At 50.9% G+C, this 15,255-nt stretch overlaps 1 protein-coding gene across 1 annotated transcript in view; it reads right to left on the bottom strand.

Moving 5' to 3' along the window:
* The window catches only part of ECSCR (endothelial cell surface expressed chemotaxis and apoptosis regulator), a 47,737-nt gene extending 38,738 nt beyond the window's left edge, over positions 1-8,999 (bottom strand). Inside the window, exon 1 of the mRNA XM_065409982.1 lies at positions 8,939-8,999. Coding sequence (XP_065266054.1) covers positions 8,939-8,999 — 61 coding nt within the window. The remainder of the gene's footprint in view (positions 1-8,938) is intronic.
* Between the last annotated feature and the right edge of the window lie 6,256 nt (positions 9,000-15,255).

Below are 15,255 nucleotides of genomic sequence, written 5' to 3'. Positions count from 1 at the left end.
TTGTCTCTGTGGCGGAGGAGATTCCTCTTATCACTGCAGCCGGGTTGTTTATAGTGTCTCCCCTTCCGGGGCAATAATGAGTCTGATACACTAGGAGCCCAATAATCTCAGGCCCCTGCAGAGTCCTGACCCCTTTGCTCCTCTGGATTTTACTATCCCCTTTGCTGGGGGGTGAGGAGGCTGGTGAGGGGGCTGGCAAGGGAGCCCCCCCACCCAAGTTCCAGCCCCAGGACCCTGCATTAAGCAGCTGGGACCAGCTCCTCACAATCCATTGCTGCCCCCCACCTCCCCTCTCGCGTAGGCCCTTTGCAGACTCACATTCTCTGATTCTCCCTTGGGGGGGGGGGTCTGACTTCCTGCCAGGCTGTTGCCCAGGGTGGCTCCTCTCTGTAGCCTCCCCTCTCCTCTGAGCTGCAGCCTCTTATCCCCCAGCTGTTGCTGGCCCAACAATTAGCGCAGCTGAGGAGATGGCTAACCTGCCTGTTAACCCCTTAGTCCCTGTGGTAGGATGGGTCTGTATACCCCTGACAGATGCTTGGGCTAAACATTCCAGTTACTGGGCATGTAATTCACAGCCATTAGTTTTAGGGCCACACAACCCCGAGAAAGTGATCTACGATTTCTCCTGTCGCTTGAGGACCTTTGCTCCTGTGGACGTCACTCTGGTAGCAGCCAGTTCTGTGCCCCAGTCCGCATCTCTAGCACATGTGCAATGGTAGAGTCCCAGGGCTCTGCAGGCCACGCTTGTTTCTTGTCAAGATGGACCTGGACCAGTCCCCCAGTCTGCAAACCCCCAGACTCTGGGAAATCTTGGATGGGAATTCTTGCTGTGACATTCCATGCTTCTTCCTTCACTGCTACTGGGTTAGGGTGTCCCAGTCACTCGACTGCCCCACACAGCTGCTGGGTCTAATCCAAAAATAAACTATTAACCAGATCATCAATGTAAAGACAGAAGCACCCCCCTAAATGCAGGAGCTGAGCAGTGCATCAAACCCTACAACTAGCCACATGGCTGCCCGGTGAGTTATAGGGCTGGAGGCCAGGTGCCCAAGTGCTTGAAAAGTGTGGTCATCTCACAACTACCAAAGATGCAGTCTGGTGTACCAAACACCCACAACCTTTCTAGGCTAGAGACATAGACAGAGATGCAGATGGACCTGGAAAGGCCATGCGCTCTCCCTTGGTCAAAGCACTGTCTAGCTAGAGGGAACAATCCTGCACTGGAGATGAGATCTAAGAGATCCCTACCACTCTTGTGTCCTCAGCTCCGATCCCTGAATGTCACCATGTTGTCCTTGACCTTGAACACTCCCACAGGCATGTGGTGCTCAGACACTAGGCTGGATTTAACCCCTCTGTCAAGCCATATGTGCTTTGCCCTTAGTGCACACCCTGCAGGTTATTGCCGGCAAGGCTACAGTCAGGACCCTCCTAGTTCATAAGTAGCAGCTCTACCACGCGAGCCAAAGAGGGGGAGTTCATCTCACCAAGACAGCAGCAGCCGAGCTAAGCTTGTCCCAGCCAGTCTCTTGCATGGTTTACGGCCAGCAAATCTTAGAGGTTGGACCACCTGGCCCTGAGGCTAAGCCTCAGCAGTGATGCCTCTTGCTTATGGTGTGTACAGGGCTTAGTCCTTCTGCCAGCTCCGGGCTTGGGGTTACAGCAAAGATCCACTTTCAAAGCAGAGACATGCTGGTTTTCAGTTACTGGAACTATTTCCCTTAAGGACACCTGCTGCTGACTCAGCTACTGTGACACAACATGGTTCCCGGATGCACAGCCTGCTGGTCGTTGCTAACAGTTTTCAGAAGCTCTCTGGCGAGTCCTCTGGGGAACTTGAAGCATGTACTGTAATGATGCGTGGGTGGGAGCTAGACTAGTTCAGGCAAATTTGCTTAGTGAACAAACTTTCTGGAAGGTGGTTCTCCTGGGATCCTCCTGTTTTTCACCCTTCCCCTTCCTCCTACATGTCAGACTGGCCTGGCTTTTTTAGTCAAGGAGTGGAGGAGGAGGATCTTGCTGGGTTGGTCAAAGGGGGTGGCTGTCAGGGCTGGGTCGTGGACAGCCAGACATAGTGGTTGGAACTGGAGTCCACAGTCAGGAGTCAGCTGGGTCAGGATACTGGGGTCAGAAGCCGAAGAGAGACTGGAGATCAGAACTACAAGTTGGTAACCAGAGTCAAACTGAGTTGGGATACCAGGGGGTCAGAAGCAGGAGACAAAGCAGAGATCAGACCCATAAGTCAGAGGTTCGGAGCCAAGCCAGGTCAGGATGCCAGGAAGTCAAGCTGGGGGAGCAGGAGGCACAAGGTACACAGTCCAGAGCAGGGTGGATCCCAGTTGTTCCGATAGTTTTCCATTCCTGTTGCTGGCTTAAGTAGGGCCAGCGGTCAATCGCTGCTCTGGGACTCTGCCAAGGGGGCATCGGGGCAGAGTCTCTAACTGGGGCTGGGCTTCATGGGTCCTGGGTCAGCAGTAGTCAGCAGTTGTCAGCAGGCTGCCAAGTGGAGGGTTGCAGCGTGGCCGCTCCTGTGGACCCGTGTTTGAGGCCTGTGGGTCATGACGGTGGCCAGGGAATAACCCCGGGAGCTCCCACCCAGGGAGGCAGGGGGCCTCTGCAGCAGCTTTGGAGAGCAAGAGCTAGGATCTGGTCCCCCTTGGCAGTGCAGTGAGCTAAGGCACCTGCCACTGGAAGACTATACTATGAGCTGGGCTGTGATTCCCCTGGCACATACAGAGACATACTTGCATGAGCTCTCAGTGCGCCAGCCAGTGTAGCTGCTAGAGTTACCACCTTTGAAATGCACCCACCCGCAAGTCAGGCCCTCCACAACCCCACCCACAAGGCAACTCCTTGACGCCTGCCCTTTTAACAGCCACTTATAGTATCTAGAGAGATCACAGATATAGACGAGACTGCTAACATCGCACGTCTCCTCACTCTCGTGTGACTCAAACCCTCTCACACACACCCACGCTGTGCACTTGCGTGTTGGTGGGCAGCCAGCTGCTGTATTTTCCACAGTTTTGATCGGTTATCGCTTAAACTGTGGAAGTGGGAACACTGCAGCACCTTTAGCTGGACATAGACACTTTGACCATTCGATACCCCAGTGCATTGTGATAATAATGCAAATCTCTAGACCCACGTAAAGGAAAACCTGGCAGATTAAATTATTTTTCTGGTAATTGGCAAATCCATAAAAAACCCAGCCAGGCTGGTCAAATACCAGCCACGTGGTAATCCTACTAGCTGCGGTAGCAGGGGTGGCAGGAACGGAAGCATAGCTGAGCCATGCCAAGTACAAATATGGTAAAACCGGTGGGTACCTCCTTAGCATGGCTCAGCCGTGCCTCCGCTGCCGCTACCCATGCTACCAAGGCTACACTGCTATTTACACCCATGCTAGCTCAATGAGAACTAGCACGAATATGTCTATGTACACGAGAAGGGGAACCACACCCCTAGCTTGTAGTGTAGACATAGCCTAATACTAGCTTTAACCCCCCCTGTCCCCCCGCACTACTCCCTTGGCCAGCAACGTATTGTTCCCCAGACTGTCCAGCCGGGTTGCCACTATTTCTCCTCGGGAGCATAGGCCACCATCTAATAAATTTCACTGCTAGGAATATTTTCCTGATCTTTTTTCACCTCCTCCCAGGACTTTTTAGTTATATACTCTTGCGACATGCTAAGCACAGTCTCTCTCCCCGTGGTATTCCCATCCATACAGCTCTTCTGTGGTATCTTTATTTCAAAAGCAGACCTGAGCTGCCCCCTGCAAGCTGATGCGTATCTGATGACAAAGAGCACTGCTCTCAGTCCTCTGCCATTTGCGCTAAGCCTCATACGGCCGTCACACAGAGACCCTTTCACCAGCTGTGAGGGAATGGAAATAAAGTGCAGCATACACATCTGTATGAATTTGCTCTGAAATTAAAACTGACAAGCCGGAAGAGCTATGTCCTGAACTGCCATATCAGTGGAAGAATAACAGAGTGAGACAAAATATGCCAACATATTAAATGGCTGGCTGCTGACCAGAGGCCGTAACTGAATCCAACAGTAAACCCTACAAACTTAAAATGAGCGTACTAGTTAAACAGACAAAGGGAAACCAGCACCAAGATTTACCTAAGGTCACAGGACTAGAACCCAGGTGTCCTGACTTAATCGAGGGTCCTGCCTACTAGGCCAGACTGCCTCCCAGCAACAGCTGTTGAAATGGTGGATAAGTCCGTGGGGGTAGTCCAAGAGTACAGGCCTTCTGGAGAGAAGTAAACAGTAGGGCTGGCCTTACCATGAGGCAAACTGAGGCGGCCGCCTCAGGTGCCAGACTGTGGGGGGGGGGGGGGGGGGCGCCACTAGGACCCAGAGTGTAGAAAATTGTGTCTGCTGCTGGTGCATATGTATTCTCTCTGCTCTAGATGCACAGAGATGGTGGAGTGCTGTGCTGGAGGAAGGAGGGCACAAGAGACATAACAGGCAGGCAGGAGAAAAGGTGAGAGGGAATAGCAGAAAGCAGCAGGAGCTGCAGGGAGAGAGAGGAGGAGGAGCCTCTTATGTATCTCTCTAGCACCCCAAGGAGCCTGGGCTGATTAACACCAGCTTCTAAGGGAGCTTCCTGTTTCCTGCTGCTTCTCTGAATCCACTTGAGGAGAACAGGCAGTCAACTGAAGTAGTAGGAGCCCCTTAAGACTCTGATATCTTCCCTCACTCACGCCCTGCTACCAGCCTGCTTATTTGTCCCCTTCAATTGAGTGTTGAGAGCCACTATAGCTGTCACAGAAAAGCAGTCATGAGTGAAAGAAAATGCCCCTCTGGGGCAGCATTCAGAAAAAGAAAGAAAGCAAAGGAAGCTTTTCTATCTAAGCAGGAAGGAGCTCTCCTGAGATACATAGACACAAATGTTCACGGTGAGCCTTCCGGCCCCACTGAGTATGTGAGTGGTGAGGAGATGCCTGATCTTCCAGTTAGTCAGAGTGCAGGTGACCTGGCAGCTACTGCAGCATCCATATCTCCATCTCAAATGGATGTAACCATGCACATTCCTGAAGAAAAGTGTAGATCAGAGAAGAGTGTGGTGGAGGCGCAAGAAACAGCTGCTGCTGAGTTTAGTTCCTTAAGTCTAGATGATCCAGGACTGTGGACCCACTTGAGCAGTAGCCTGAGGGACTTCCTTGTACTGCATGGGCCACAACAAATGAAAAACTTCATGTTCCCCAAAGACAATGAAAATAGAAGTTTCCATCCAACACATTACTGGCGTGAAATCCCCAATGGTGACAAAGTGGAGAGGCCATGGCTTATGTACTCAAAAACCCAGAATTCTGCATACTGTTTTTGTTGCAAACTTTTCCAGTCTAATGTTCCAGCCACATTGGGTTCTACAGGACTGGAAAAATCTGGCTAGGAATCTGGCATGCCATGAGAAGGCAGCAAATCACCAGAGAGCATTCCATAGGTGGAAAGAGCTTGAGATGAGACTAAGGTTAAAGGCCACCATAGAAGATCAGCATCAAGAGAAGATTGCATCAGAGTCTCTTTACTGGCAAAATGTTCTGAAAAGGCTCATTGCCATTGTGAGAATGCTTGCTACCCAAAACCTAGCATTGCGTGGCACCTCAGGTCAGCTGTATGTGCCAAACAATGGAAACTTCCTTAAAATTGTAGAGCTGATGGCTGAGTTTGATGCTGTACTCCAGGAGCATCTAAGAAGAGTCACCACCCAAGAAATGTACACACACTACTAAATTGGAAAAACAATTCAAAATGAGATCATACAGTTACTGGCAACAAAAGTCAAACAGAAGATTGTGGCAGATCTGAAGTCAGCAAGATATTATCTCTGTTATTCTGGACTGCACACCTGACATCAGCCATATGGAACAAATTACTTTAATGGTGCGTTTTGTAACAACAACAGAACCTAGTGAAAATGTCCCTGCAATGGTGACTGTCGGAGAGCATTTTCTAGAATTTATTGACATTGATGATACTACAGGAGCTGGTATGACAAATGTGCTTCTTAAAAAGCTGGAAGATACGGGAATTGCGATAGCTGACAGGAGAGGTCAGGGCTACGATAATGGTGCCAACATGAAAGGAAAGAACAGAGGAGTGCAGACATGGATCTGAGAGTTAAACCCTCGAGCTTTTTTTGTCCCATGCAGTTCTCATTCATTGAACTTGGTGGTCAGTGATGCAGCATCAGCTTCTAGTGAGACTGCTGAATTTTTTAATGTAATTCAAAACATCTATGTATTTTTCTCTGCATCAACTCATCGATGGCAAATTTTGAAGCAACATCTGGGAACATCCTCTCTGACACTGAAACCACTGAGTGCCACATGATGGGAAAGTCGAGTAGAGGTGATAGAGCCTATCAAACACCAAATTGGGAAGATAGATGATGCCATAGTTGCCATTATGGAGGATAATGCTATGACAGGAACTGTTCATGGGAGAACAGTGGCAGAGGGAAATGGAATCACCAGAAACATACATAACTTCAAATTTCTGTGTGGCTTAGTGTTGTGCCATGACATACTGTTTGAAATAAATGTTGTAAGCAAGAGACTCCAAGGTGTTGACCTTGATATATCTGGAGCAATGGAACAACTGGACAAAGCAAAGTCATATCTACAGTCTTACCGGTCAGATGAGGGATTTCAAAACATTCTGAAGAGTGCACAGAAGTTGAGAGAGGAACTTCACACTGAAGCTATTTTCCTACCCATTCAAGAATACAAGAGTCACCGAAGAAGACGACATTTTGATTACGAGACACGGGATAATCCCATAAGAGACCTCAAACAATTCAAAGTTGAATTCTTTAACCAGGTGCTAGATTGTGCAATACAGTCAATTGAAGAACGTTTCATGCAGCTCAAGGAACACAGCAGTATATTTGGGATGTTGTATGATATTCCAAAACTCCTCACTATACCTGAAGAAGATCTACATCAGCAATGCAGGGCACTAGAGACAGTGTTGACACATGATGACATGCGCGATATTGATGCGAGTGATTTAGATGATGAACTGAAAGCCCTTTCAAGATACATTTCAGCAGGATCAACTCCAAAGGCTGTTCTGGAATATATGTGCACAAATAAGATGACCACCCTCTTTCCAAATGCTTTTGTTGCTCTTCGCATACTTCTAACACTTCCTGTAATAGTTGCCAGTGGAGAACACAGCTTCTCCAAGCTGAAGTTAATAAAAACACATCTACGCTCCACAATGACACAGGAGAGGCTGGTTGGCCTTGCAACCATCTCAATAGAGCATGAGCTGGCCCAGACTGTGGACCTTCAGGAAACAGTTCAAATCTTTTCAACCAAGAAGGCAGGGAAAGCACCACTTTGATTATTCAAACAGATAAAAATGCCAGTGTTTACTATGCAGACAAGAAAAGTTACATTTGTTGTTCAGGCATTTGAAAGTTAAGTGTTACTTAAAATTTTTGAACAAGGCATTTTAAGTTGCTAGTTCTCCTTTATTGGGGTAGGTAGCAGAGCAGTATAATGAGAGGAGTAGAACAGGAAGAAGGCAGAATTGAGACCTTTCAGAGTTTTGGCCCAAGCAAAGGGCCATGGTGCCAAAATGTTGTGGGCCAGCCCTGGTAAACAGGCAGGTGGATTTGAGTTTAAATACTCAATACTTAAATACTGATCCAAAAGGTAGCTGGAGAGCTGGGTGACATAGCAGGTCTGTCAAGCCACAGGAGAGGTTTCTGTGGAATAATCAGCATTGTTGCTGAGAGGCCAACTGTCCATAACTGCTAGAAAGCTTAATAGCATACTAAGGAACCCCTCCAATTCTGTTAAAATCATTTATCTAATTACTGGGCAAAATCCCTTCTTCCCCTGAAGCCAGGGGTGTTACATCCGGGATGAATTTGGTCCAGTCATCATTTGGATATAATTTCAAAGACATATGCTCTTGCTCCTGAGAATTACATGATAAATGAACAGCTAGCAACTGAAGAGCCAATAGCATTATTCTCTGTGACATGCATAGGTTTATTCTCTACTTTCTGATCTACATGCTGTAAATCCTACTATTATCACAGCACAATGCCTCTACCTCATGGACAACTTTTCATATGGTTTAGTTATTAAATAAAAACCTCTCATCCCAAAAATGCAGGAAGAGGGTTGTTGTTTTTTAGCAGCTATCTGTTATAGAAACAGCAGTAAGTAACTTTGCAGTCCCTTCCACTGCCTCCAGTTAAATACAGAAACAAACACAGCTACTCCGCACTCTGTCAATAGAATGCACGCCCCGCTTGTCTACAACAAAGGGAAAAGCAGCAGGCCATACTTCAAAACATTAATCGCTGGCTCTGGATTAACACTTGCTCTGCCCCGCATCCAAACATCATGTGTTAACAAACAGTTAAAAGCCGGAATATTAAATAATCTCTGTCTGCTGCCAGAACTTCAGTTGGATAAGGATGGTAATTCATGTTCTTATTTCAGTGTCTTGTCCACAGCACTACATTATTTGTATTTACAGCTACAAGAAATGAACAATCAATCAATCAAGAAGAAGAAGCAAAATACTTTACAGGACAATAATATCTTGCACATTTCAAAATGCAGTAGTTCTAGCAACTCTATTTCTATACCAAAGTGGTGTATTAAATACTAAAAACCACCTCAATGTCCCTATGTTATCACAAGATAGGCGTTCTTTTATGCCAGTGTGATCCCTCTGAAGTAAACTTTAGAAATGCTAATGTGGCCAGATTTTCTAAAGAGCTGATCTCCCAATATAAGCACTTAAACAGATTCTGAGATTTTCAATTGGACCTGCTGGGGACTGGGAAAGTTTGAAAAACCAGATACTTCTTGTAGGTCCCTAAATGGGAGCCAAACTCTTTCTAAAATCTGCTCCTCCCCTCTGCAGTGTGATTTAATTGCCTTACCTATAAAATGAACGCAGCCAAATACCCACAAGAGCAGATGGACATTCAGGGCCAGCATCATCTCGGTAACTTGTGCCTGCACAGCCTGCTCTATCCATACTCTGAGCGAAAGAGGGGCGAGGAGAAATTTGCTGGCCTGGATTGATTCTTTCGGAACTTCCTGTTAAATAATAGAAGGAAACAGACTGAATCCACAGGAGAGCCCACGCCATGGAACTCTGTTTTCGCCCATTATGGTTTAAAAGGATATGAGACATAGTTTACTGAATGCAAAGGAAACCTTGGCAACATTTTTGTCAGGGAACTCTTTTCTCAGACTGCAGGTGAACAGCAATAAAATGTATACAGCGGGCCCAGTTTGCTTTGCACTTACATAGCTTCTTTATGGTATTTACAGTATTTGTGTAGCAACAACACCAGTGCTTTGGTGGTGTGACCTAGTGGGCTAAGCACAAGGCTAACAGCCTGGAGGTCCTGTGTTCTAATCCTGTCTCTGATGCTAGCCTTGAGTAATTTACTTCTGCTGCCTATCTCAGAGGGTGACTGTGTATGGGAAAAGTGTCCATAATGGGTGTGAGCACCCCCTGCTGGGGTAAAGGCTATTGTAGGAGAGGTTTTGAGGCGGAAGTCTCCACAACGATCCCCCACCTGAGGATTATAAACTGTAATCAAGTTACTCCTTCACCTTCTCTTTGTCAAGCTAACTAGATTGAGCTCCTTGAGTCCGTCGCTATAAGGCATGTTATCTAATCCATAATCATTCTCATGGCTCTTCTCTGAACCCTCTACAATTTATCAACATCCTACTTGAACTGTGGGCACCAGAACTGGACACGGGCTTCCAGCAGTGCCAAATACTGAGGTAAAATAACCTCTCTGCTCCCACTCGAGATTCCCTTGCTTATCCATCTCAGGATCACATTAGCCCTTTTGGCCACAGCGTAGCACTAGGAGCTCATGTTCACCTGATTATCCACCAGGATGCCTAAATGCTTTTCAGAGTCCCTGCTTCCCAAGATAGAGTCCCCCGGCCTGTGAGTATGGCCTGCATTCTTTGGTCCTAGATGTATACGTTGACATTTAGCCATATTAAAACACACAGTTTGCTTATGCCCAGTTTACCAAGCTCTGTATCCCTGAAGAGGGCCTGTGCCTCTACAGCACCCTGGCTGCCTGTGCCCCTACTCCCACCCCTTGTCAGGGTGGGCCCAGTGGAGTGTGCTAACTGGGATGGATTCCCTCTGAATGGAGCAGAGCCAGGGGGAGGGAAAGAGCTACACAATGAACGTCCTGAGGTTGGATAAGATGTGGGGGATGGTTTGCATTCTCCTAACCCCAGTCTAGCCACCCCTGTCCCCACGCTGCATGGAGAGGATCCTTGGGAGCATGGGGCTGAGCACCCCTTCTGCGTGGAAGGGACCACCCCACCATGCACAGATTTAGGTCCCTGTTTGGCAAAGCACTTATGTATGGGCTTAAGCCTCTTTGACTTCAATGGCACTTGAGCACCTGCTTTTCAAGGGAAGTGCTTTGCTGACTCAGGGCCCTGGCAGCAGCAGATCTGGCTCAGTACTGCACTAGCTCATGGGTGCTATGGGGATCCAGCTGGTTCATATCTGGGAAGCATTTGGAAGCTACAGCATAGGCGCTGAGTTTCTAATCTACTGGGGGGGCTCCCCCCCGGCCCTGCCCCCATTCCACCCCTTCCCCTCCAAGGCTCCACCCCCACCCTGCTTCTTCCCACCCCCGCTGCGCCCCGCCTTTTCCCGCCCCGCGCCCGAGCACACTGCACCCTTGCTCCTCTCCCGTCCCCACCCAGGGTCTCCTGACACCGTGAAACAGCTGATCCGCAGCAGGCGGTAGGTGCTGTGAGGGAGGGGGAGGTGCTGATCTGTGGGGCCCGCTCATGGGCAGGAGGCGCTGGGGGTGAAGGGGAGGTTCTGGTAGGGGGACTGCCAGTGGGTGCTCAGCACCCACCATTTTTTTCCCATGGGTGCTTCAGCCCCAGAGCACCCATGGAGTCGGTCCCTATGAGCTACAGAGTGAATATTAGCAGCGATTTAGTGCTCAGCAAGGCCAGCGTGAGCCCTGCAGCCTGCTGAGTCTAAACTCTGCAGCAAGGTCACCAGCTGTGCACAGCTAGGGCAGCTTCAGGCAAGTACCAACCTAGAGGGTTGGTGCAGAGTTAAATGTGAATGGAACACTGAACTCAGTGCAGACACTGGTGTCATTTGGGTATTAAATTCAATCTCTAACCCCTAGAGATTAGGCTGAGGCCTTCCTGGAAGGCAGATTATCCTGTCTGCTGTTTGTGTGTGTGTGTGGGGGGGGGAGGGGGGGGTTATACCTTCCTCTGAAACAGTTGGTACTAGTTTTACCAGCTTTGCCCGTTACTTTGGGGTATGCTCATTTATTAGGGCTACTCTTCTGGGGGAGAGTGTTCTGTACTTCTATCAATATACTGTTTGTGTCACTTATGTTCTCATACGGAGCTCTACTTCTCCCTGCTGCAAGTTCCCTCCCAATGGAGCTATCCTGCAGGACCTAGGTTCCCGAGGGCTAGGTTCTTCCAGCCCCAGATTCAGATGAACACACACACACACATTAACAGAGCGCATCTGAGAGGACCAGGTTAATCAGCACTCCCAAGCAGCGGCGGCTCCAGGCACCAGCGCTCCAAGCGTGTGCCTGGGGCGGCAAGCCGCGGGGGGTGCCCTGCCAGTCGCTGTGAGGGCGGCAGTCAGGCAGCCTTCGGCGGCATGCCTGCGGGAGGTCCGCCGGTCCTGCGAATTTGGTGGCAATTCGGCGGCGGGTATGCTGAATCCGCGGGACCGGCGGATCTCCCGCAGGCATGCCGCTGAAGGCAGCCTGCCTGCCGTGCTTGGGGCGGCAAAAAAGCTAGAGCTGCCCCTGCTCCCAAGCTGACCCCTTATATGTCCCTGGACTCAGCAGATTGGGTCGAGCAGCACTTCCAAGCTGCCACCTTCATATGTCCCTGGTTCAGCAAGTCTCTATCCCCACTTTCACATCACAATTGTTCTGGTAGTAACCCACTTGATGAGCAAACCCCACAGGATTTTTGGGCGCTGCAGGGATCTTTTAGCTTAGGAACTAAGAACATTGCTGCAGAGTGAATGAGGAAACCAAAAAAACCACCACGAGGGGGAGAAAAAGAAAGAGAGAGAGAGAGAGAGAGAAAGAAGCAACCAGCTTAATCATGAACGTTATGTATTGCCAGATAATAACCATAGGGGAGCCAAACAAAAAACCCCAGTTATAATATTAAATCTAAATTTGATTATAAAAGTCAGGTTTACAAAACTATAACTGATCACACAAGTCAGGGTTAGAAGGCTATACCGAGAGAGAGAGAGAGAGAGAGAACTGGGTTCTCACCACTCCATGAAGCTTGAATCGATCTGGGGTCCCAGGTGGTGGTGGTAGCTGAGGGTCTGGAGTGCTGGAGACAGGCAGAGCCCCCACCACGATCAGTCAGGAGAAGATGAAGTCCCAATGGAACCAATGCAGATTTTGGATCCAGGCATCAGAACACTTACTTGAGCATGGATAGGAGTTTTTGTAGAGGAACAACAATGGTTCAAGGGAGAACACTTGATTTGTTTATGTGTAAACAAGGGAGAATACCAAAGTTGTTTTGTTCAGGCTAGACAATGGGAGCTGATTATTCCTGGCTTTGGGCGGTGTTCCTTGGAGGGAGCTCACAGTGTATTAGGGAGCTTCACTATTTTGGATACCAATAAAGGATTTATTACTAGAATTGGTCTGATAACTACTGAGCTGGGTGTGTGCAGGCATGGGTTCATTAACATCTGGAGCAGAGATCCCCCATCATGCAGTGCTTTCCTGCTTTTCTGGTCCCAGAGTTCCGTGCGGTTCTTGCCTTGGAATCTCTGTTCTCCATTCTGTATGCTAATGGAGATGCCTCCTTGTCCCATCTTTGATGCAAACAAGGCTGGGGGAGTTTCCTTAATTCTGTCATCCTTATCCAAAGGGTGTAGGTGTGTCTCCCACTGCCTTTTCATTGCTTTTTGTAAGTCTTTCTTCTGATGCAGTTTTGGTTCAAGCAGAGGCGAGGCGAGGCGGGGTGGGGTGGGGTGGGGCGTGGGGGGGGGGGAGATCTTTTGTGAGTCAGACAGGCTGGGTACTGCGCACTGGTTCCCCAAAACCACAGAGCTGCTAGGTAACATAGGCGCCGACTCCGTGGGTGCTCCAGGGCTGGAGCACCCACAGGGAAAAATTAGTGGGTGCTCTGCACCCACTGGCAGCCAAGCTCCCCTCCCCTCCACTCCACCTCCTCCTCCCCCCATGAGCATGCTGCATCCCCACTCCTCCACCTACCTCCCAGCGCTCCCCGCCTAGCCACTGCCAAACAGCTGTTTGGTGGTGTAGCAATCTCCGTGAGGGAGGGGGAGGAGTGGGAACGTGGCGTGCTTAGGGGAGGAGGGGGGAAAGAGGTGGGGCCGGGGCGGGGATTTGGGGAAGGAGTCAGAATAGGGGCAGGGAGGGGGCGTAGTTGGGGTGGGGACTATGGGGAAGGGGTTGGAATGGGGGTGGAGCAGAGGTGGGAGGGGGCGGGGCAGGGCGGGGCCTCATGGAAGGGGTGGAGTCGGGGCAGGGCCAGGGGCAGAGGGGGGCTTGAGCACCCACTGGCGGGAGAAGAAGTCGGCACCTATGCTAGGTAACACTAGACATTGTCAGAGACAGGACTCTGGGCTAGATGGACCAGGGCTCGGATGCGGGGCTCGGATGCAGGGACTTGGTGCTGTCCGCTTCCAGGGAGCCTGCCTTAGCCCTGCAGCACGCCGCTGCCACCCCAGAGCCACTCAAGGTAAGCAGCGCCGGGCCGGAACCCGCACCCCGAAACCCTCCTGCACCCCCTCTTCCCTGAGCCCCCTGCTGCACCCCGCACCCCTCCTGCACCCCAACCCCCTGCCCTGAGCCCCTTCCTGCACACCGCACCCGCTCCCACACCCCGCACTCCCTCCCACACCGCAACCCCCTGCCCCAGCCCTACATTCATGGCCCTGCATGCAATTTCCCCACCCAAATGTGGCCCTCTGGCCAAAAAGTTTGCCCACCCCTGGCCTAGGCTGAGGATCTCTGAGGACTGAGGCATGCCCAGATGCGAAGCTCCTGGACCTTGGGAGTTCAGGGTCTGGGCAGGAGATCGCCATGGAGATCACATGGACTTCAGGACTACAGCATGCAGGGGAGCTACTCCCTGCAGCTCTCACTGCTTTGCAGGCCATGCAGCCCAGCTCCCCTCGGGCTGACAGCTGAGCTCCGCTCCTGTGCCCCTCAGTAGCTCTGCTGTGAGGGAAGGTGTCACCTGAGCCGACTCCGTATGCTCTGCCAGAGCGGAAGCTTGCCCCAGCATAGCTTCATGCTCATCTAAGCAGGTGCCTTCTCCTACAGGGCTCTGCCTACTGCTCCCTGGTGGCCCTTTGGCACTGTCCGCCCCCTACCACCAGCATCCCAGTCTCCGAGACCTCCCCGGCTCTCCTCCCTGCCGGGAGGTACTGTCAGTGTTTTGACAGAGCTCAGGACCAGCATGGAGGGGTGTTTTCCCCAGCCATGGGGTGGGGAACACTCCTGTGCCCCTTGGGGTCTCTGCCACAGTTATGCTGGCTGGTGGCAAGGCCCCTGCATTACAGAGCCCAAGGCTGGTTTGTGGCAGCAGCTGGGGAGCGGGGATGGAGTTGAAGCCGGAAGCTCCCATCAAGGGTGGCAGCGTTCCAGCAGCATCTAGCCGGGCAGCTCTGCTGCCCTCTGCCTCGTCACAGTGAGTGAAATGGGCGTGGCTGGCTGCAGTGGTGGATTAGCCAATGGGCCCATGGAGCCCATGCCCAGGGGCCCCGGCCAATTGTGGGTCTCCTCAGAAAAATTGGCACCCTGCCCTCTGGAGACAAGTGCTGAGGCGGAGGAAATCACTGCGCCCTCACCCCACTTCCTAGCAGCAGCACCAGGCAGGTGGGCGGGTGAAGCCCCAGTGCCCTGACTCCATCCCCGGCAGAAGAGCTGGGTGGTGTGGGAAGCCCCAGCACCCAGACCCTGGCTGCGGCCCCAGGACTGGAGGACCTCTGGCTGGCTCCCTGCTGTGACTTCAGGGCTGGGGAGCTCTCACACCCCTCTGCGGCCCCGGGGCCTTGGCGGGGGGGACAGAGCTTCTCCAGTCTTGGGGGGGAGGCAGAATGGGGTGGGACTGTGGGTGGAACAGGGGTGGGCCGGGGAAAGGGCAGAATGGTGTGGGGCTTTGGGCAGGCCTGTAAGTGGAAGGGGTGGAATGGGGGTGGAAC

The sequence above is a fragment of the Emys orbicularis genome, chromosome 8 (assembly GCF_028017835.1).
Source record: "Emys orbicularis isolate rEmyOrb1 chromosome 8, rEmyOrb1.hap1, whole genome shotgun sequence".
Taxonomy (NCBI): Eukaryota; Metazoa; Chordata; order Testudines; family Emydidae; genus Emys; species Emys orbicularis.
The sequence above is the reverse complement of the archived record's forward strand: the minus strand, read 5'-3'. Positions and strand labels throughout refer to the sequence as shown.